This window comes from Saccharomycopsis crataegensis (genome assembly GCF_037102585.1).
Source record: "Saccharomycopsis crataegensis DNA, jcf7180000000097, whole genome shotgun sequence".
In the NCBI taxonomy this organism is placed as follows: Eukaryota; Fungi; Ascomycota; class Saccharomycetes; order Ascoideales; family Saccharomycopsidaceae; genus Saccharomycopsis; species Saccharomycopsis crataegensis.
Window position 1 is genome coordinate 237372 of NW_027043837.1, and position 20326 is coordinate 257697.

Consider the following 20326-nt stretch of genomic DNA (forward strand, 5'->3'; position numbering starts at 1 on the left):
ATGAATGGTGTGTCAATAGACCAACCGCCGCCACATACAATAACGGTACCAGCCGCCGCCGCCCCAGAGAAAGAAGAGAAGTTGTCGTCAGAGAATAATACTGGATTCCAGAATCTTCAGGAACCTCCCCAACAACATATCAAAGATAACACAGTGATTCAGCGAAATGATAATATTGATGGGTCAACGGTTCCTGAGATCCCCCATATCACCGTGAATATCCAGCCGTATTCCGAAGTCATTGATAAAATATCAAAACACGCCTACCATGAACTTGTAACGTTGATCAAGACATTACCATCGGCAAATGATCCCGCAAGATTTTATGGTAATTCTTTTGAAGAAGATCTCCAAAGAAAGAAAACATTGTTAGAGTTGATTGTCAAGATACGAAACTATTTTGTCAAGTTGTACGTTTTGAATAAATGGAGCGCGAATTCCACCTATTTCAGCAAATTGATCGATTTATTGAATTGGCTCAGAGGCCAGCAAATATTCTATGACTCTTTGGTCGATAACATCAAGAGAATTAAGATAGATTTGAATTTTGCCAAACTCCCAAACCATGACTTGATCACCAGTTTCATCGTGTTGAATGACGCACATTATCACAATAACCAAAGCCATACGGTTCAAACCGAAAGAAATTTGAGCTTATTACCAAGTTATAACTTACTTCAGCCAACCAAACTCAATTCCAAATTTCTTCTCAAACTTTTGAAAAACTTGAACTCATTTCTTCATTTGAAATTATCCAAATTATTCTTGAAATGTCCAACAAACCCAATGAACTCGATTGTTTTTCAAAATTGTGTGATCAAAGATGGTAAGCTTACCATAAGTATCAATAACGAGTTTGAAGTAATATTAAGTTTGGTAAATATTGACACCGATAGTAAAGGAATTTTTGCCAATAAAGTTTTGGAAAATTATGCGTTTGTGGTGTTAGATTTTAAATTCAAATTTGGGTTGGACGATTTTGGAAATATCATTTTTAACATTGATAACCAGCTACCACTATTAAACCTCAAGAATTTAATCACATTTTTGAATGGCAACATTCTCTACCAAACCCAAGAAGCTGCCCTGGAATATACCAAAAACCCGCTAGTCGATCTCTATAAATACTTGCATTCATACTCTCTTAACTATAAATTATATTTGATAAACAGTCAACTCAACATGCTTGTTAATGGGATTTCCCCTTCTTTAACCGTTGCTGATGGCAAAGCCCCGAATGCTTCTGCTAATGCCTTAAATGGCACAAACAAACTAACCTGGGGTTCCAACTTGAAGTATTCACATAACCCTGAGAAGAGTATCATTACAGTGTTCTACTGGACCCAAAAGAAGTTCATTAAGCACAAGTCGTATATTCAGATTTGTGTGGTGGATGATGAAACAAGCCACCGAAAATTATTATTCAAATGGTTCAAGGATGGTAAGATATTCGAAGGACACGGGTTTGATGAATTGTTTGAGCAACTAGGAAATGGGTCAAAAGTCAATACCAATTGGGCTGCCGAAACTGGGGGAGGAATTGCGACAATCCCTGCCACCAGCAACGAGTCCCTTAAGGGAAGCTTTGATAATGATAAGTATCAGAAGTTTTCGATCCAAACGTTATTAAGCTTAGTATTGAGTAAGCATATTGAGATCATGATTAAAAATATTCACAGTAAATTAGATGGCATTGCCCAAAAGGCTCAGGATTCTTTTGAGGCATCGATCTTTCAAACCGAGGAAACTGAAGAAGTGGGTACTCTGGCTGGTAAAGAAAATAGTGAAAATGTAATAATGGAGGAGGCTGAAGAAGAAGAAGAAGAAGAAAAAGAAGAAGAAGAAAAAGAAGAAGAAGAAATGGAAGAAAATGCTAGGAAGGATGGCGGAGCTAATGGTACTGAGTCATACAAACCTTCTGGCTTTAATAACTATTCTGGTTCAGGAACAGTAACGAAAAAATTCATCGAACTTATTGACAAGTACTATCTTTTGATCAGATTGAACCATAACAAGTCAATATACTTTTCAATTGATTATCTCACTGGCCATTTGTTCTTTATCAATCCATCACCATCTGTCAACGCGATTTGTTCCAAGTATCAGTTCCATAATTTCGTGATGGCTGCTAATGTCGCTAATAACAATACTGGCTCATCGACCGAACGTGAAATTAGAACTGGACCTATATTCCTCATGCCAAGCAATTTTATTGATTTGGAAGAGACTATTGTTATTGCTCACCAACTTCTTATTTTCCGCATGGAACTTCTTAGACACGAAACTCTCAAAGTTTTGTCGGTTACTGATTGGATTAATTGCCCTATTATCAGCCTTGAGCTCGGGGAAATCTCCAAGCTTCAAAACAAACAACCGCAATCTACTACTACTACTACTACCACTACCACTACTACTGCTACTACCACCACCACCACTACCAAGAAATTCAATAAAGTGCCAGAATCATTTGCGGTAGTGTTGAGAAGCTACAGGAATTTCTGGTCTTTACAATATTACCAATTGAAGAATTGGCCAAGAAATTGGTTTTTGATTGTGTTTATTGCAAATACCTACTCCAACAAACGTGACAGTAAACTTTTTTGGTTAGCGCAGATCAAATCCATCAATGGTAAATGGACCATCACTTTGCATAGTCCGTTGCGTATGAAATCTGTGATGCCTACAAGTTCCAGGGGTCCAAGAGAAGTAGCAAATTCTTTGGATTATGATGCCAGCATGATGATTGGTAAAAGTGCCACCAATAAGATTTCCATCCATATTGTCATGGAAGAACTCATCAGTAACAATGCCAAAACCAATGTTCCTGGGAACTCTCAGAAGGCTCGTCTTGAATCGATGCTTCATGGGCTTGATTTCCAAAAGAAGAAAAATATGGCCACTTGTGGGAAAACTTCTTCCGAAGATCTGTCACTGCTTATTGTCCTTGCTAACAGTGGTTTGATCTCGGTGCCGAACTTGAAAAATAATTTGATTCTCACGGTTGAGTTATTTAATTCCAAGATGGGGGTTGATTTATACGGCCAAATGAAGTTTAAATTGCCATTATTACAAGACCCTAGTCAAATGGATGAGAATGATAACGCATTTATTGAGGTTGATACTACTGGTTGGTATTTCCATATTGCATCAAATGTCAGCTTGAATCTGCCGACATTTAAACAAAAGAAGCTCGTTTATTTCCATCGTGTACATATGCTTTTAAAGCGGTTTGGCAAGTTGATTGAATTGGTGAACTTTTTATCAAGATCTTTGAAAAAAGAATCACAGAATTATTTGGACTTATTGGAGATTTATTTGGACAAAGTAGTTTTGAAATATAATGGAGGAAGATATATTTTTCACATTGATGTCGAGAATGACAAGCAACCATTGAGATTGGAAGTAGAAAAGGGACAACCGCATGAATTTATTAATGTTCAGCTACAAAATTTGTTAGATGACAAGTGTGGGGTGATTGAAATTTCCAGTATTTACAAGAAATCATCGTCATCATCATCACCATCATCTCAATCGTATTATTCTGCCGGTAATGCGGTTAGTAGGGTGATTAAATTCATCAAACTTAGCCAGCCGATAGTCACCGCAATTACAAACTTCGAGGCTTCTACTAAGAGACATTTCAAAGAAATCTCCAAGACCAGTGCTCTTGAAACGGTATCGCTTGATATTAAGTATCATACAATTTGCTATACTTTGGTGGATTATGCGTTGATTTACGATGTCAAGAAACACGTCATTCGTCGCCAAGAACAGAAATCAACGAATTTCTCTAATGTGATTAGTAGAAGTTTGATCGAGATTAGAATCGGGTTCACTGAAGTGCGAGGCAGAAAATGGGTCAAGATACGGTTGGTGCCAATTTGTATTGAAAACCAGTTGAACAACGAAGTGAAAAGCCCGCTGATCCGTCAAAAGAGAAGTTTGAGTATTGGATTAAGAAGAATGCTGGGGGATGTCGCCTCGAGGTTAGCTGGTACTGGCAATGGTAGCAATTCGGAGACTGCAACTAATGGCCGGATTCATTTCCTTGCAGATTGGGTGATTTGCGATGTGGAATTATTGGGCGATACTATTACATTATTGCATCAAGGTATCATAAAAAGTTTCAATAATAAATAATTTTGCTATTATTGTGATTATTGAGCTATTTTTTTTTTTTTTTTTTGATAGCTTAAGCTTTTTAAGCTTTTTTTTTTTTTTTTTTTTGAAGGGGTTTTCATACCCCATTTTTTTTTATGATCTTTCATCATGTAGGCCCAAATGGCTGATATTTCTTATGAGCAGAATAAAAATAATAATAATTGATGACTTTCTTTGATGTTGGATAATTTTGAAAACAGTAGTGCTTAGTTTAAACTTGTCAGTTAAGAAAGTGGTCCTCAATTACTACCTACATCATGGAGAATAATCGAAAAAAAGAAGAAAGATGAATTGATGCTGATTAATAATAAATAATAGTGGTGCTCATTCATTGCTTTCACCCAGAATATCCAAATATATAATAAATCACTACTGACTCTCTACGAAAAGTATCCAACTTAATGCATAAAAATACGTTTTTGATACCATTTATTTACAAATACACATCTATAATACAAGAAAGCCTGTTTCATCCCCTATTAAATTTGAACAATACATTTTGTTTATCCATTTGCTTTTCCATATAACTCTTTGGTTTATAATTACCTTTGCTATCCAATCTTGGATTTTTGTTGAGGACCACGTCCATTTGATCGATTCTGTCTCGCTCATCCGATTCTAATTGCTTGTAATCCACAACTTTTTCCATGAATTTGGTATATCTTTCAATAGCATGGGTATCGAAAATGATCTTCTCTTCTTTACCTTGCCTCCACCGGTCGACCCAATAAATCGCCGTCCCGGTTTCATCGAAGGTTTTCTCGTTCGTGTACTTGTTTCTGATATTATCTTTCCCAATGGTCTTGGCAATGGCCTTTAGCAATAACATGATATCGTTCGTAGGTTCCTTGAGGTACTTCGAGTATAATTTCCCTGAAGGGTCTTGTAAGTTCATTAAAAACAACAAGTAGTCTGCCTGGATCACCGGGTCGATGAACGTGGGGTTGATACTACCAACTAATGATAGAACAATCATGGTCTCTGAATTATTCACCTTAGGTAACGAGATCCCTGGGGTGTCATAAAGCAAAATGCTAGGATTTCTAGAGACTCGAATGATCTCACTGGTCGACCTGGTGACCCCTGGCATGCCTCCAGTTTTGGCAACTTTTTTCAATTTCTTCGATGGTCCACTAATGGTATTATTCGCCTTATCGTCATTTTGAAGCCCCACGTCACGTAAATTATTCACTAGAGTACTTTTCCCAACATTGGGCATACCGATGATCAACATCCTGAGCCCAAGGGGTGGAGGAGGGGTCATTAGTTGGAATTTCTGTTTGGCAATCTCGATCAAGTATCGGGCATCAGATTTCTTGCGGCAATCAATGAACATGTAACTTTCGTTGGTATGCCATTGATCAAGAAGCGACTTATTTACCCCAGTGGAATCTTTCTTCGAGTATAAGATCACTCTGTCGATCCCCTTGAGGGCCCGGTCAAACAAGACGTTTCTGGTGCTGATGGGGGCTCTAGAGTCTCTGATCTCTAGTACCAAATCGATTTGTGGTGCGAGCCCCCCGATCCGTTTGAGCGCCTTGACATGGTGACCTTTGAAATCGGCCATGGGAATCCTGTAGTCAGGAAACTTGAGCCGGGGAATAAATCTGGACATGATTTGATCTTTGGACGGGATATTTATTCCTTTTTAATTATATCACCATCGCCATCATCTCATCTCAGAAACTTTCTTTATGCAAAAAAATATATAACATGTGTTACCCGGAGCGTCAACCAGAATGCATGGGTATGCTATCCTCTGCCACCGGTGATAATGGTATAATATGGTGATTATACAAAAGAACTACATTTCTCATGATATGTTAGACAATTCTAAAGAAGAATAAGAAAAAGAAAACATCTCATACAAAAAATCATAGGAAGAAAAATAAAATGAAATGACATAAACAAATATATTTGTGTGTATCATAAATCAAAGCCAAATATTGTTGATTAACAAAAAAGAGATTAAATATGATGCTACTGCTTGACGAGATCGAGGATGAGAGTTATCTGGGTGGAAACTCCGTATCTTTTAATACAGAAGGTGAGTATGAAGAAGGACAATTCGGTAAAATATCCCCGAGAGCGCAGCGATTTTCCAATCATCACGATCATCATCTGCTACTAATTGTACCTCCTGCACATTAGGATCAGACATTAAATCATCTATTTCAGACCACAAAGAGACTGGTTGTGGATAATGATTATACTAAAAGACACTTTCAGGATTTTGGTTTTATGAGAACTAGGATGGAGCCGAAGACAATTCTTTATTGACACCAGAATTGTTGGATTATTATAGTTATATTAAAGCCATGGAAGAGAATGCCCTAGAAAATATCATAGAATTGAAAGCTGAGAGACAAACTTCGTACAAGCCTCCTAGGAGCGAAAAAGGATCACTATGCTCCTACTGCTGCATATGCTGTCCCTTCCGAGATGGCTTACAAAGATGAAGGATCAGCTCTGAAAAGAAGGAAGGCTGTGGGGACTGACAAGAAAGTAAGCGGAAACAAAACTCACGAAGGTAGGTAATACCGTAAGCCATATTGGCGGTAGTAAATCGTTTAGAATGGTAACCGACGGGACGTAATGCTTGGTATTAATCATCAAATTGACCCAAGATACCAACCATATCTATAGCACTAGTGTCAGTATAGTAAATTACTTGTTTTTGTATGTTCAATACTTTTAGTATTCCAATATCTGCAAAACCTTTCATTAAATCTCTTCTCCTGTTCCTCCAAAGCGCAATTGAAGTCTTCAGCTTGTTGCTTCAATTTAGCATTAAATTATTCCACCATCTGCTTAAACTTTAATATTTGTTTTCATCTCTTGATCCTCGAGCCTAGTCTTTACTAATCCCTCCATTTTTCCAAGAATCCTATCACTTTCGGTGCTCAACATCTCTTCAAAAATTTGCTTCATGCCTTCTCTTTCTTTTCTAGCCCATCCACTTTCCCATTTGTGGTGACCATTAGCAGGGTAACTTTGTTTAAGTAAATTTTCAAATAAAGAAAACTGCATTCTTGAGGAAAAGGTAAGAAGTGATTGGGAGAATTTCACATTATCATCTTCTGCTAATTTACTGAGATAATATTCTGTATATTCATCCCATTTATGTTCCAATTCAGATGAACTTTCTAGGAATTCCCTAGTCGACCATTTTATTATATCCAGAAATCCCTTCAGCTCTCTTGGTTTGTCGGTTATAAGTATATGAAGAGGCGTATTGTCTGGCATCATCCTCAAAGGATTTTGTGTAATTCCGTTAAGGTGTGAAAATTTTAGTTTCTGGTCTTCTGTACTTGGAATATCCTATCTTCATCTTTGGTTGGCCTGTATGAACGACCCTAGAATTGTCAGAGACATTTCCAGCGAATTCGTAAGATCCATCTGGTAACATAAATTCTCATCAGGCTTCCATCCTCTTCTAATTAGAAGATATCAAGTATGTTCATATATATGGGCTACTCCACGTCAAAATAATCACGTGTATACGGTTTCGTACCCCTGTTGGGAACAATTTTTTTTTCTTTAATTAATTAATTATCAGTGAAATATTTTGGTGTAATGGACCATATTTTATAGACCCCCAGCAATACCTCTAAAAAATATAATCAAATATAATGCCTTTGGTGATAGTAACAGGTCTCCCTTCTTCTGGGAAGACCACGGCAATCAAAAAAATTATCACTTCCCTCGAACAGAAAATATCTGAAGCACAAGCCAATAAGAAGCCAGGAGGAAATTTAAAGATTATTTTACATGCAGACGAGTCATTGGGGATCCAGCATGATGATTACCGGGAGTCAAGGACCGAGAAATCGTCAAGAGGTAACCAGATGACCGCAGTGAAAAGAGATCTTTCCAGGAACAATATTGTGATATTGGACAGTTTATGCTACATTAAAGGGTTCCGGTACCAATTATTTTGTGAGGCCAAAAGTTTGTCCACCACCAACTGTACGATCCAGATGATGGCTCCCCTTGAAGTTTGTCTCGAAAGAAACGCCAGTCGTGATGACGGACTTCAGTGGGATCCTGAATTAATCAAACAATTGGAAATGCGGTATGAAGAACCAGATAGTAGAAACCGATGGGACTCGCCGTTGATCGGAATCATCTACAACGAGGACGAGCTTCATATTGACGACATCTGGAAAGCGTTGGTGTATCCTGCCAAAAAGTTGAAGCCGAATAACGCCACGATTTCCAAGCAGGCAAATACCGGGAATTTCTTACAAGAGTTGGACAGAGCTACCCAAGAAGTTGTCAATCGGGTGGTGGAGTATCAGCAAGGGGGGCTAGGCACTGCTGGGGGTTCAGTGGTAATCCAGAAGGGCGATGTAGATCAAGGGATCAGCGATATTACCGTTGAATTGCCGTTGAAGACGGTGTCGACGGCGCAATTGCAACGGATCAGAAGAACTTACATCAGTTTGAACAGGGTACGCGCCGTGGATACCAACAGGATTGCCCCGCTATTTGTTGAGTACTTGAATACCAGCTTAGATAACGATGACGTGTGAACGACCATAGAATATAGTATGATATAATATGATTTAGTCTATAGACGAGAGGATCTCTAAGGGTATGCCAGGGCACACTACCACCATCGCCATTGTCACGTGTAACGCAGATCACCTGCCAGGGGTCGGCGGTCGCCCTCGTAATTTCAGTGGTTACTGGGAATTTTATCACGTGCATACTCCCGGTTCTCTCGGTGGGCCCAGAGTTTTTCTTCCCTTTTCTTTTTTTTTTTTTCTTCTTCAAACGCCCTGGGAAAGAACAACCAGAAGGATCTCATCGCCAAAAAGCCATCGTTCGTTGTCCTTTTTTGTTTGAACACAGCGCTATCGTTTATCTAGCTATTATCGCATCTCTGGGTCGTTGCTAGCTCAAATACACATTCTCTTGGAATCAAATACTCAAAAAAAAAACTAAAAAAAGCGACCTATCTGAGTTCTTTTTTTTTTAATTAACCGCTACTTGTCAAGATGATAAGAGTACGTATATCTCATACATTTCATTATCATGAATAGCCTCTTCTTCTAATTTATTTTCTTTTCTCTCCCACTCTTCTCTAACTTTATGACAAAGTATTTTTATTCCTACTGATCCTTGTGATCCTTGGATAAATGATGCTTTTCAAAAATTGGAACTTACTCGAGGAGTGGCAGCAGCGCCGTGGATTACACTTACTAACACCAAACTTAATAGGGTATTAGAAAGTCTCTCAAGGGAGAGAAAACAGAAAGAAGAGCATCAAGTGCTAGTGGCGGGGGTAGTCATTCGAGAATGTCGTCTTTTAATGGATCTTCGTCTTCTAGTTTTACTGCGTCGCTTGTGGCATCGTCTAGCACTTCCATGTCTGCCCAAGCCGCCAGCAAAGAAACCCCAAAGAAAATCATCAAAGCCACCAGTGAATACAAAGCCCAGGCCCAAGGAGAAATATCGTTCCAAAGTGGTGATTTCTTTTGGGTGGTGGCCAGAGAAAACGACCAAGAATTCTACGAAGTTTGTAACCCGTTAACCAACATTAAGGGGTTGGTACCGGTTTCCCATTTTGAAGTGATGAATCAAAGAAAAAGACCAGACTCTCATAACACCAAGAATAACAGTTTCATCATCAGTAATTTACACTTATCCAACTCGCCGAGCTCCATCTCCACCGAAAGATTCAGCAATTCTAGCTCTAGAAGACCTTCATTCACCAACGCCAACAGCCAAACCAGTAATCTTGGACTTGGAAACAACATTGGAACTCCAGGACAAAATGGCATTCTCTATGGGGTGGCAATGTACGATTTTGAGGCCAGAGCCGATTCTGATGAACTAGACGTGACCAAAGGTGAATATTTAATTTTATGCGCCCATCATGATTTCGAATGGTTTATTGCCAAACCAATCAACAGATTGGGGGGTCCAGGGTTGGTCCCGGTTGCCTATATCAAGACTTTAAACTTGGCGACCAAAAAAATGAGCAGTGGTGATATTGTTGAAGAAATCAAGGAATCGGGACTACCAACAGTTTCAGAATGGAAAAATAAAACCGCCAAATATAAGGCCACTCTGATAAATTTAACGGAAGAAGAATCGCACTACATGAATAATGGTGGATCAAATCAATTTGTTCAACAACAAAAGACCTTATACGAGTATGATGATCAAGTAACCACCAATTCTAGTATCAATAATAGCAGTAATGCCAGTCAACAGAATCAACATAATTCATCCCAGAACTCTTATTCGATTTTCACTAGCTCACCTTATGATTTAGAAACCAGCTCTTTGAACGATAAAGGAGTGTTTGTTACCGATATTAAAATCGATAATTTCTATTACAGCAAATTTGATGACAAACACGGAAGATATTGGTACCATGTGGTGGCTAAGCTATCTAACCATAAAATCAGATCTTTGGCAAGATATTATGATGATTTCTACGAGTTCCAAGCCCAAATAAAGAAAAACTTTGCTAGCGAGACGAGTGATCCATCGATTATTCCAGCTTTCCCACCTCATTATCGTGCTGTCGATGCCCAAATAGCCGTTGATAGATTCCAGCAATTGAGTGAATATTTGTCGGCAATCGTCCATACTCCTGAGGATATTTCCAAATCTAAGCCAGTATTGATGTTTTTCAACTTGAGAGATGGTGTGGATAAAGAATTCAATGAAGATGACGAATCTATTGAATTGCCAAGTGTGGTGGGGCATAATGAGGATGGACAAGAACGGTTGAGGTTGGAAGCCCAATCTAAAGAAATGGTCAATAATACCCAACCTCCGCCATCTTTGAATTCTAGTAGTGCAAGATCTAGTGCCGTTACCAAGGAATCGCTGTTGAGCTATCAAATGGGACAATTGGATTTGAAGACTGATTCAATCTCCACCGGCAACTCAGAAGCAGCGATGACCGAACTGAAAGATGATATAGTTGAAGGTCCAGAACTCACGAATGAAAGACCGGCATTGAAAATATCCACTTCTACCCCATCGTCGCCAAACCCAAATAATGTGACGCTTCTTAGTGCTGGTGCATCTGCTACCCCAAATGCTGCGTTGCTTACGGCAGGCAGTTCGATATCATTGTCTACAAACATGAAGAACGTTAAGGTCAAATTCTATTATGAGGACGATATTTTTGCGATTTCCGTGCCTGCCAGTACTACATTGTTAGATTTGAAGACCAAGATTGCTAGTCGAATTAATTATAAATTGGAAAAGATCAAATTATTTGTCAAGAGCAAGAATGTCGCTGATTTCAATGATAAGGATGGTGAAGGTGATGATGCCAGTAAAGAAATTGACAATGACGAGTTCTTGACTAAGTTGATGTTGAAAGATCCTAAATTGAAGTTGATTATTATCACTGATGAGAATAGTGGTTGAAGTGAAAAGAAAAAGGAAGGTAGACGTTGTTATGATGGTTTCTTTCCTAACCGCTTATGTTTTAATTTATTTATTGCGTTGATCTGTTTTTTTAATGTTGATACGATGATGTGTGTTAGTAATTTTAGTTTGTTTTTGTTGTTGTTTTGTGTTGAAGATATTCGGTATACTCTATTGCTTTTAATTCTGATTGGTGATTGATTATTGTGCGAGATGGTTGCGTGAATTTATTCTTTATTTGACTTAATTGTGTTTAGATTATTTGAAATTCTGGATTATTATTATTGTTATTATTGTTTTTTTTTTCTATTCATTATTCATTTACCCCGTTCTTATTATTATTTGGATTTATATCTTTTGCTAGCACTTGTGGTGGCTCCATTTTGTGTGCGTGTGTGTGTTTTATTTGTACAATTTGACTTGTTTTAGTTTTGTAATAATGTTTTAGAAAGAATTTGTGATCACTATTAACCGAGATGTAAAAATTATAAGTGCTATAATAAGGTTTTAGTAGGCAACTTTTTTATGGTAACTAATATTTGAGAGGGCAGTTTCTCTTTAAACCACCATTAATACAGTTTCGATAAAATTGAATAACCAAACACATACATACAACGTATATAACAAAAAGAGAACAATAATAACAATAACAACAATGTATCATTATAGAAGAAACAAAAAACAAAAAAATATTGTGAATCAAATAAAAAATATTGTAAATCAAACAAAAATATATAAGAAAAAGAGAAAATATATATACACATATTAGATCTCTGAAATTTCTAAAAATTATAACATTGTAGAAGTAAATATACCCTAGACACACTAAGATAATTTGAAGTAAAACATAGAGGAACAAACCAATCACTTCAGAAGAATGGGAGAAAAATACGAGTAAACTAAGAATAAAAAAAAAAAAAAAAAAGGACACTGTAAACATTGTTGTAAAACAATATATAAAAAAAAATGAAGAATATTTTTAATGCTGTTCACTTGATAGTATCTCTTGAACACTCTTCATTTTAACAGTATCCTTTGGCATTTCCCACTTCATGCTTAAACCAAAATGGCATCAGAAGCAGTGCCGGTCAACCAGCCAGAAACAGTAGAAGAATCAAGAGAACTGTCAAAGTCAAAATCATCAACTTGCGTCAAGTAAACGTCACTACCGTCAAACACGGCCACGAGGGTGACGTAATCGCTGGTTGGTCTGGTAAAGTAGTCGGAAGAACCACCACCACCGTATCTGGTACCATCCTTACCTTGACCATCGTGCAAATGGTTGGTCAATTGAGAAGAACCGCTAGTGACGACTTCCCACAAATCCAATTCCCCACAACCAGTGGACCAACATGAACAAGAGGCATCACCGTATTGCAAAGTTCTTGGAATTTTGGCGTTCAACAACCACACGGCTGGCATATCGTAGTTATCGACACTAGAATCGCCAGAAGAGTCAGTTGGCATCTTGAAGTTGAAAGCAAAGATCTTGGCTGAGCCATCCCAACCTTTGTAAGCTGGAATACCTTCTCTGTAGTACCCACAGTCGCTGTCACATTCGCTACCGGAGAACATCACAACTTCTTTGTTGGAGGCCAAAGTGGTGTCACTGAGGGTGACGGAAGTGGCAGATTTACCAGTACCGGCAGCATTACAGTAAGAAATGGAGTTACCAAAGGTAGAAGACCAGGTACCGGAGTAAGAAGTGTCACCCAAATGGTTCATGAACACCACGTTGTCAGCGGAGCTGGCAGAGGCGTCATAGTAAGAGGATCTAGACCAAGCACCAGAGGCACTAGAAGAAGAAGAAGAAGAGGTGGAGGAAGCTGAAGAAGAAGCAGAGGAAGAGCCAGAGGCAGAGGAAGAGGAAGAAGATTTGGAGCTGGTGATGGTTGAGGTGGCATCAGAGGAAGAAGCAGTGGTGGCAACAGCAGCAACAGAACTACTACCAATGGTGGTGGTTTCATCTTGACCGGCAGTGACATAAACGGTTTGGGTAACGTCAACGGTGTATGTGTTGGCTTCTCTCTTGTGTTGATGTCTCTTCAAGTTAACCTTTTCTTCACATTCGGATCTCTTCTTCTTAGAAGAGGTAGAGCTGGCGGTGTAGACGGCGAATTTCTTCAAGTTGATTGGCCCTCTGATGTGGACAGACAATTCTTCATCCAATGGAGACAAGTTCCCGCTGAAAGATTTGGAAGAGGAGCTACAAGTACCACTAGACTCATCCATATCGGTGATGTCATTATAATGGCCACTGTAACCGAGACCAGAATACTTGACAAAAGTGGTACTACCAGCAGAAACAGTGCTGGTGAGGAACACTGAGGCTGCTGCAACGAAGGAAGCAGAGAATTTCATGTTGAAGGGTTGTTGTTTTTGTTGTTGTTGTTTGGAATGTTACTATGGATGGATAATAAGGAGTGATAAATATAGTATTTTATAATATGATTCCCCAAACTAACAGAAATAAAATGAATGAATGATAGTCGGTGTTTGAAGTGATTTGTGGCTTCAGAAGAAAAAAAAAAAAAAAAAAGAGTTTAGAAAAAAGTGGAGCTGTTTTGTAAGTGTATTTATATCAACGACAGAAATAGGGGCGTAGGCTGAGAGGCTTAGTGTGGGACTTTTTCCACCGCTAACAAAATTGGCGTGAAAAAAAGGAAAATTTTATGATTTTTTTTTGTGCTCCCAAAAAAAGAAACATGCGGTGCCTTGACGCGTCTTTATGTGAGTGTTTTGCATGGTACATGAACCTTATTTAAACACCAACTGGTTATGGTGCGATGGATGTGTCACGTGAATAAATTCTTCGACAAGGGGGTCTAGACCTTATACATACAGCCAAGCATTTCTTATTTCCCTTAATTGGTCTGTGATATTTCGTCAAAGTGATTGGAATGAGGTGTGTATTGGTGAGAATAAATAAATATCACCTTTCCTGCCAATAGTATAGTCACCACCACCACCGATTAAATATAAAAGAAAGAAACAAGCAAACGCCGGAAAAATTGTCATCTCACCAAATGCCGCCAACCGTCGCGCATGCAACTTTAAAGCTAAAGGGGAAAGAAAAAGAAATGAGGGCATACACACACACACCAAAAAAAGAAAGAAAAACCCAAGTTTTTTCAGCAAATTTTATTAGTGAATAGTCATTTTTTTTATTCTATCGATGATTTACAGTAGTTACAGTATATTTTTTGTCTTGGGGTTTGTTGAAACTTCCAATTTTCCGAGGGTTTTCGTCGTCGTCGTCATCTGCTGCAGGTGGGTGGGCCAGATCTCCAATACATAAAATGCATTGTTGTTTATTCAACCTTTTTTTTTTCTCTCTCTCTCTTTTCTTTTGATTTCTTCTCTGCTTTACCTTAATTCATGATGTTTGACAATAACATTATCTTTCCTTTTTTGTAACTCTCTTGTTAAATGTGGTCTTTTCATTGGCCTGAAATCGAAATCAGTGGAGTTTTCAGGGATAATAATTATTCGCTAAAAAAAAAGACACCTTGTAAATCATGGATACTTCGAGGATCAAAATAAATAAAACAACAGAAGATTGTTTTGTTTCTCGTATTCTACGATCCCATTTCTCATCCTTTTTGTTTATTTTTGATATGCTATTCTCCACTTTTTTCTAATCCATGCTCGCTTTTTTTTCTTTTCTTCAGTTTCGTTTTTCGATGTTAATCGCCGTTCAACATTTGACACTTGACAGGTATGACCATTTATGCATAATTTATCATCTTCATGAGATAGTGGATATGTAGAATATTTTTAGAATTGCAAATATCATTTGAAATATTTCTGTTGATTTGTAAGCACTCTATTCATTTAGAAATGTTCCTATATATACGTCTTGTATTCCAGCCCTACATGATGACATCTTGTTATATTATCTCTTCCATATTGACTATGGAAAAATACTTGTAGATAATCCAGAATATGATTTATGGAAAAACTACTATCTAAACTCAATGATTTTCCATAGACATTCTGTAAATTCACTTAAAAAAAATCATTAGCAAGAAAAAATCGATGACAGTTATACGGTTATAAATACCTACTGGTCATTATGGTGTTTCCTTTGATGACTCAGTGAAAACGGCATGATAATAATCACTTCGAATAGAAAAGAGTTAGTAGAAATGACTTGATATTTCAGTGATGATCATAGTCTGTCGATTGACTATTAATGCAAATTAGAGTGTACAGCGACATTTTTTCGTGTATTCTTCGTGTCTGTCTATACCCCCCGCCACCATCAGAACGCGCTTTTATTGCTTGAGTAATTAGATACGGAATAGGTTGGAAATAAGAATTCGTTTATTATGTGATGGCATTTTGTATACCTTACACAAATAATACCATCTAAACCAATATGAAATGGACGAAAATGGAGGATAAAATCGATGAATGGTGGAAGTTTTGGGTGACACTATTTTGGGGGTGCTGTACCTCAGTACAAAAGACAACAAATAAAAAAAATAAACAAAAACAAAACTTTCATATAAATCATCAACAACAAACAACAACAAACAACACCATCATAGAGAAAGGAAAGCGCATTTCTGTGTTATTACTCACCTCCTGACCCCCATGAGCAACGGCATTCCCACTTATTTAAGACTCAAACCATTTGTTGGCTCCCTGAGGAAAGACAGCCATTCCAACGTCAAGGTGATCGATGGCCATCTGATCGAAATCCGTGATGGATCTCCCACCAAAACTATCCCAACCTTCGGGTTTAATAGGGTATTTAATCTGGATACCTCCCAGTTTAAGTTATTCAAGAGCATTGGTGAACTGTTGGTGAATAATGTCTTGAAAGGAAACGACTCCTCAATCTTCACAATAGGTCCCAGTGGATCAGGAAAAAGTTTCTCGACCATTGGTAATACCTCACACCCGGGAATGTTGGTATATTCTTTGAAACAAATCTTTGACAAGTTGGGGCTGCTTAATGGGACCATGGAAAGTACCGTAAAACGTTGCTATTTACAGCATTTGGCTGAATATTATGGTGACTCGTTTGTTTACAATGGTCAAGCAAATGTTTCCAAATCATCATCATTACTACTGAAGAAGTACTTTGTTACCCTCAATATCTTTGAACTTTGGAAAGATTCGATCATTGACTTACTAGCCACTGGGGATAATCACCCCAAAAGAGACATCTTTATCGACTCTAAGGATGGCAAGATCAGACCAGTGGGGCTAATGTATAAGCACGTCGAAGACCTCACAGAAGCCCAAAAAATTGCAAACTCGGCCATCAAAAAAAGACATATCAGTCGTACAGAAATGAATAAGAGCTCCTCGAGGAGTCATATCTTCATCAATATCAACGTCCACGAGATATCGTACGGTCAGGTCACCACGTCAAGGTTGAACATTGTTGATTTGGCAGGTACCGAAAGATTGCGATCGACCGTGGACCATCTCCAGCGTAAAGAAGGGAATGTTACAAACGCCAGTTTATCGGAATTGGGAAGAGTACTTCAGACCATCAGTTCGCTTAAAAAACCTTTGAAAGAAAGTGATAAATCGATCTTGAGGACTTCGAAAATGACCCGATTGTTACTCCATGACTACCTAGGGAACGAGACCCACAAACTCACAATTCTTGTCAATATTGATCCGTTTGTAAATGCCAAGATAATCCTCTCGGTGCTCAACATCATAAAACCGGTGGAAAACATTATCAATTCGGAATCCATAAAAGATACTTCGTTTTATTCAATGTCCCGATCCCCTGGTGAATTGTATTCTAACAAATCGACAACAGGGTCGGCTTCGCAAGTCAGGTTAGTACAATCTCCAGGCACTACCACCAGAAGTGCCATTGTCAATAGAACATCACCACAACGTAAATTTGTTGCATCATCGTCGTCGACTTCCCCAGTCAAACTCATACATTCTCCAATTAAGATTGAATCATCATCATTTAATAATACCACCGACTCCAACAAATTTGACAGTACCTCTACAACTACTAATAGTAGTACCTCTTCACTCTTGAGATCACCAACCAGGTTCATTCGACATAATAAAGTGAACTCCGAATTGAAGCAGAAAATTACCGCGTTAGAATCGGAGGTCCAAACTCTAAAATCCCAATTACTGGCCAGTGCCCAATACATGGCAGAAATGGAGTTTAGTATCCGACAAGAAGCCGCCAAAGAATACAGTGAGATCATTAGTAACATCGAAGAAAACCATCGGAAACTCTTGCAACAGTTCGAGGAAACTAACATAAAGACCACCGACGATAAGCTCGAGATGTTGGTGAAAGACCTGAAAGAGGAAATCCATCGGTTACGCAAAGATAATCGTGACTTGTTGAAGGAGAACTCCGCAGCGGTGACGAAATACGAACAATTGTTGTTCAAGAAGCAAATGGACAATAAGGCCCTTATGAACTTGGAGCAACAAATCAATAATTTCAATAATGATAATATTCGATTGGACCACGAAAATAAGAAGCTTCGTGAAGAGCTTTCGGGTAAGTACAGCAACAGTCCTAGTCCTATCAAGCTGATGTCTAAGGATTACGCGGTCGAATTGGATCAGCTTAGACAATCGTTTATTTTGGAACATGAGAAAACCGTCAAAGAATTCCAAGGGAAGATGGCAGGGTTAGTGGATAAATTGCGGTTGAAAACCGAGAAAAACCGGTTATTAAATGAAAAAATCCAAAAACTACAAGGGGGAAAAATTGGTAATCTGTTGATTTATGAGGATAGTAAGGAAACTTTGCAAAGGGTCAATTCCTTGAAAGAATCTTTACAAAGAAGTAATCTGAAAGATTCAGGATTCCAGAAAAATAAAAATTACAAACGCAAAAGTAATCGGATCAACCCCGGAGTATTACGAAAGTCCCTCGATACTTCCATTAATATCATGCCCGAAACCTTCAAACCGGCGAAAAAGACCTCGAAGACCTCCAAAAATACCATCTCAAAAACCACCATCACCAAAGGTCAGCCGGTACCGTACAAAAAGAAAACGAAAAAAGTTCTAAGGAAACCAAAGAATTACGTGGTTTATGAGAATTTCGAGTAAAATAAACGAAAGGGCGGTTTTTTTTATATGGGTCATGAGAATTTCTATTTACAGAAAACATGAAAAAAAAGGATTACATGGGTTAAATGAAAGAAAAGAAAAGAAAAAAGAAGATAAAAGGAAAAAGAAGAAGAAGAAGAAGACTATAAATTTGTCACTATCGCAGAGATATTTTACATTTTTTTTTATCAATTATTGAATACACGTTTGATACACACCTTTCTCTACTCTAGATACGTAGCATCTGCTATCAATAGCAATTTCAGTGGTCTGACCGTCTTTGAAAAAAAAAAAAAAAAGGAAAAATAAACTTTAATAGTAAGAAACTACACTAATTGATGGATGGCATGTGAGGAGAGTTGATATTTTGAACCCTGGATAGTCCTAAATCATTCTGAAATTCGGCTATAATGCTGCATAGGATTCTAATTACAGCTCCTTGGTGTCCTCGATGTCTTCAGTTTCAGAAAAGCTCGATTTTCTGAATTCATTGTCACCATTTTCCCCATTTCCATCAAGCCAAGTTTCATTCATCATTATTGTTCAAATTTTTTGAGATACTTCTCTTAAACACAGTTTTTTTTTGGTAGATGTAATGTACCTTGGAAGCAACTCACAACTATTTGATTGGATAAGCTTTTTTAGAACTGTTATTCTTTATTTTGAGGAAAAAAATTCATCACCCTGTGCGGCTTCATAAAACGATTTGATTCGTAGATGAGACAAAATTTCTTGTGGTTCTAAATTATCGCGGTGAGCACCCAAAATATTCCGCACATTAGGCAAACTTGCTCCTGGTTTTGTGTTTGATATATTAATAAAGTTTTTTAGCAAATTCCCTCAATTCCTGTATGTTGACATAATCAATACTGTTATCCAATCTTGGAGTACTACCGCACAGATGGAAACACATTTTGTTTAATCCATCTTTCAGCTTCTCCTCTCTGCAGGGGCTGTTAAACATGCGTCCAACATTGTTGAGGCATTCATTGATATCATTTTCATCACTTTCAATAATCCTATCATTTTTTGAGCACAAACTGTGTAAGTGCTTGATATATATACTCTCCCAACTTACTAATGTCCAATTCAAGCTCCCCGTTCTAAACAAGTATTGATAGCCAGTGCTTCAGCCTTTCATCAAGAAGGGTATGAAGCTGGACTATCGGCTTGTTGAAATACTTTACTAAGTATTTTAAGAACACTGAGGCGGACGATATAAACGATAATATAACCCCCGGGCTGCAATATGGTAACAAATCTAATAAGGCTGTTATCTCCATAATTGCACCAAATTATATCTTCATTGATACGAAACCATCTTTTCAACACCGTTTTAGTGCTCTGCGTGACCACACATCTCCTGGCTTCACTTTTGATAGTGTCTTGACCTCAGCACGTTCAGAGTGGACAATATACTTGGTCAGCTCAGTATAATCACACACATTGATTCCGTTAACTTGTATTACTGCTATGATTGATGCTAGAATTGGCGGTGACTTGTTCGTTCATGTTGCTGGAATCGCTACTGGGTTGATGTGCATTGTTTACAAATTACTGCTTTTGGTAGGAGAAATTGGGATACATGGTCATGTGACTTGATTTTCCACCCACACACTCAGACACATCCGATCACCAATCAAATATATATACGCAATGGTCTGCTGTTTTACAATACTTTACTATAAAGAAAGCATGT

General features: G+C 38.0%; 7 protein-coding genes across 7 annotated transcripts; 4 read left to right on the forward strand and 3 right to left on the reverse strand. All coding sequences in view use genetic code 12, as the record gives it.

Moving 5' to 3' along the window:
• On the forward strand, window positions 1-4140 carry RGR1 (Rgr1p; the record flags this gene model as incomplete). The annotated part of the gene is made up of 1 exon (XM_064999105.1): window positions 1-4140. One exon carries the CDS (start codon window positions 1-3, stop codon window positions 4138-4140), a length of 4140 nt encoding a protein of 1379 aa, XP_064855177.1.
• A 490-nt stretch (window positions 4141-4630) lies between these two features.
• Window positions 4631-5776, reverse strand: MTG1 (putative GTPase MTG1; the record flags this gene model as incomplete). The annotated part of the gene is made up of 1 exon (XM_064999106.1): window positions 4631-5776. The coding sequence occupies one exon, from the start codon at window positions 5774-5776 to the stop codon at window positions 4631-4633; it is 1146 nt and encodes a 381-aa protein (XP_064855178.1).
• A 1196-nt stretch (window positions 5777-6972) lies between these two features.
• DASC09_055220 (uncharacterized protein) lies at window positions 6973-7410 on the reverse strand (the record flags this gene model as incomplete). The annotated part of the gene is made up of 1 exon (XM_064999107.1): window positions 6973-7410. One exon carries the CDS (start codon window positions 7408-7410, stop codon window positions 6973-6975), a length of 438 nt encoding a protein of 145 aa, XP_064855179.1.
• A 383-nt stretch (window positions 7411-7793) lies between these two features.
• KTI12 (Kti12p) lies at window positions 7794-8696 on the forward strand (the record flags this gene model as incomplete). Its single annotated transcript, XM_064999108.1, has 1 exon — window positions 7794-8696. One exon carries the CDS (start codon window positions 7794-7796, stop codon window positions 8694-8696), a length of 903 nt encoding a protein of 300 aa, XP_064855180.1.
• A 468-nt stretch (window positions 8697-9164) lies between these two features.
• Window positions 9165-11562, forward strand: BEM1 (phosphatidylinositol-3-phosphate-binding protein BEM1; the record flags this gene model as incomplete). The annotated part of the gene is made up of 2 exons (XM_064999109.1): window positions 9165-9173; window positions 9388-11562. 2 exons carry the CDS (start codon window positions 9165-9167, stop codon window positions 11560-11562), a joined length of 2184 nt encoding a protein of 727 aa, XP_064855181.1.
• A 1056-nt stretch (window positions 11563-12618) lies between these two features.
• Window positions 12619-13923, reverse strand: DASC09_055250 (PGA52 family protein; the record flags this gene model as incomplete). The annotated part of the gene is made up of 1 exon (XM_064999110.1): window positions 12619-13923. One exon carries the CDS (start codon window positions 13921-13923, stop codon window positions 12619-12621), a length of 1305 nt encoding a protein of 434 aa, XP_064855182.1.
• A 2238-nt stretch (window positions 13924-16161) lies between these two features.
• Window positions 16162-18627, forward strand: DASC09_055260 (uncharacterized protein; the record flags this gene model as incomplete). Its single annotated transcript, XM_064999111.1, has 1 exon — window positions 16162-18627. The coding sequence occupies one exon, from the start codon at window positions 16162-16164 to the stop codon at window positions 18625-18627; it is 2466 nt and encodes an 821-aa protein (XP_064855183.1).
• Between the last annotated feature and the right edge of the window lie 1699 nt (window positions 18628-20326).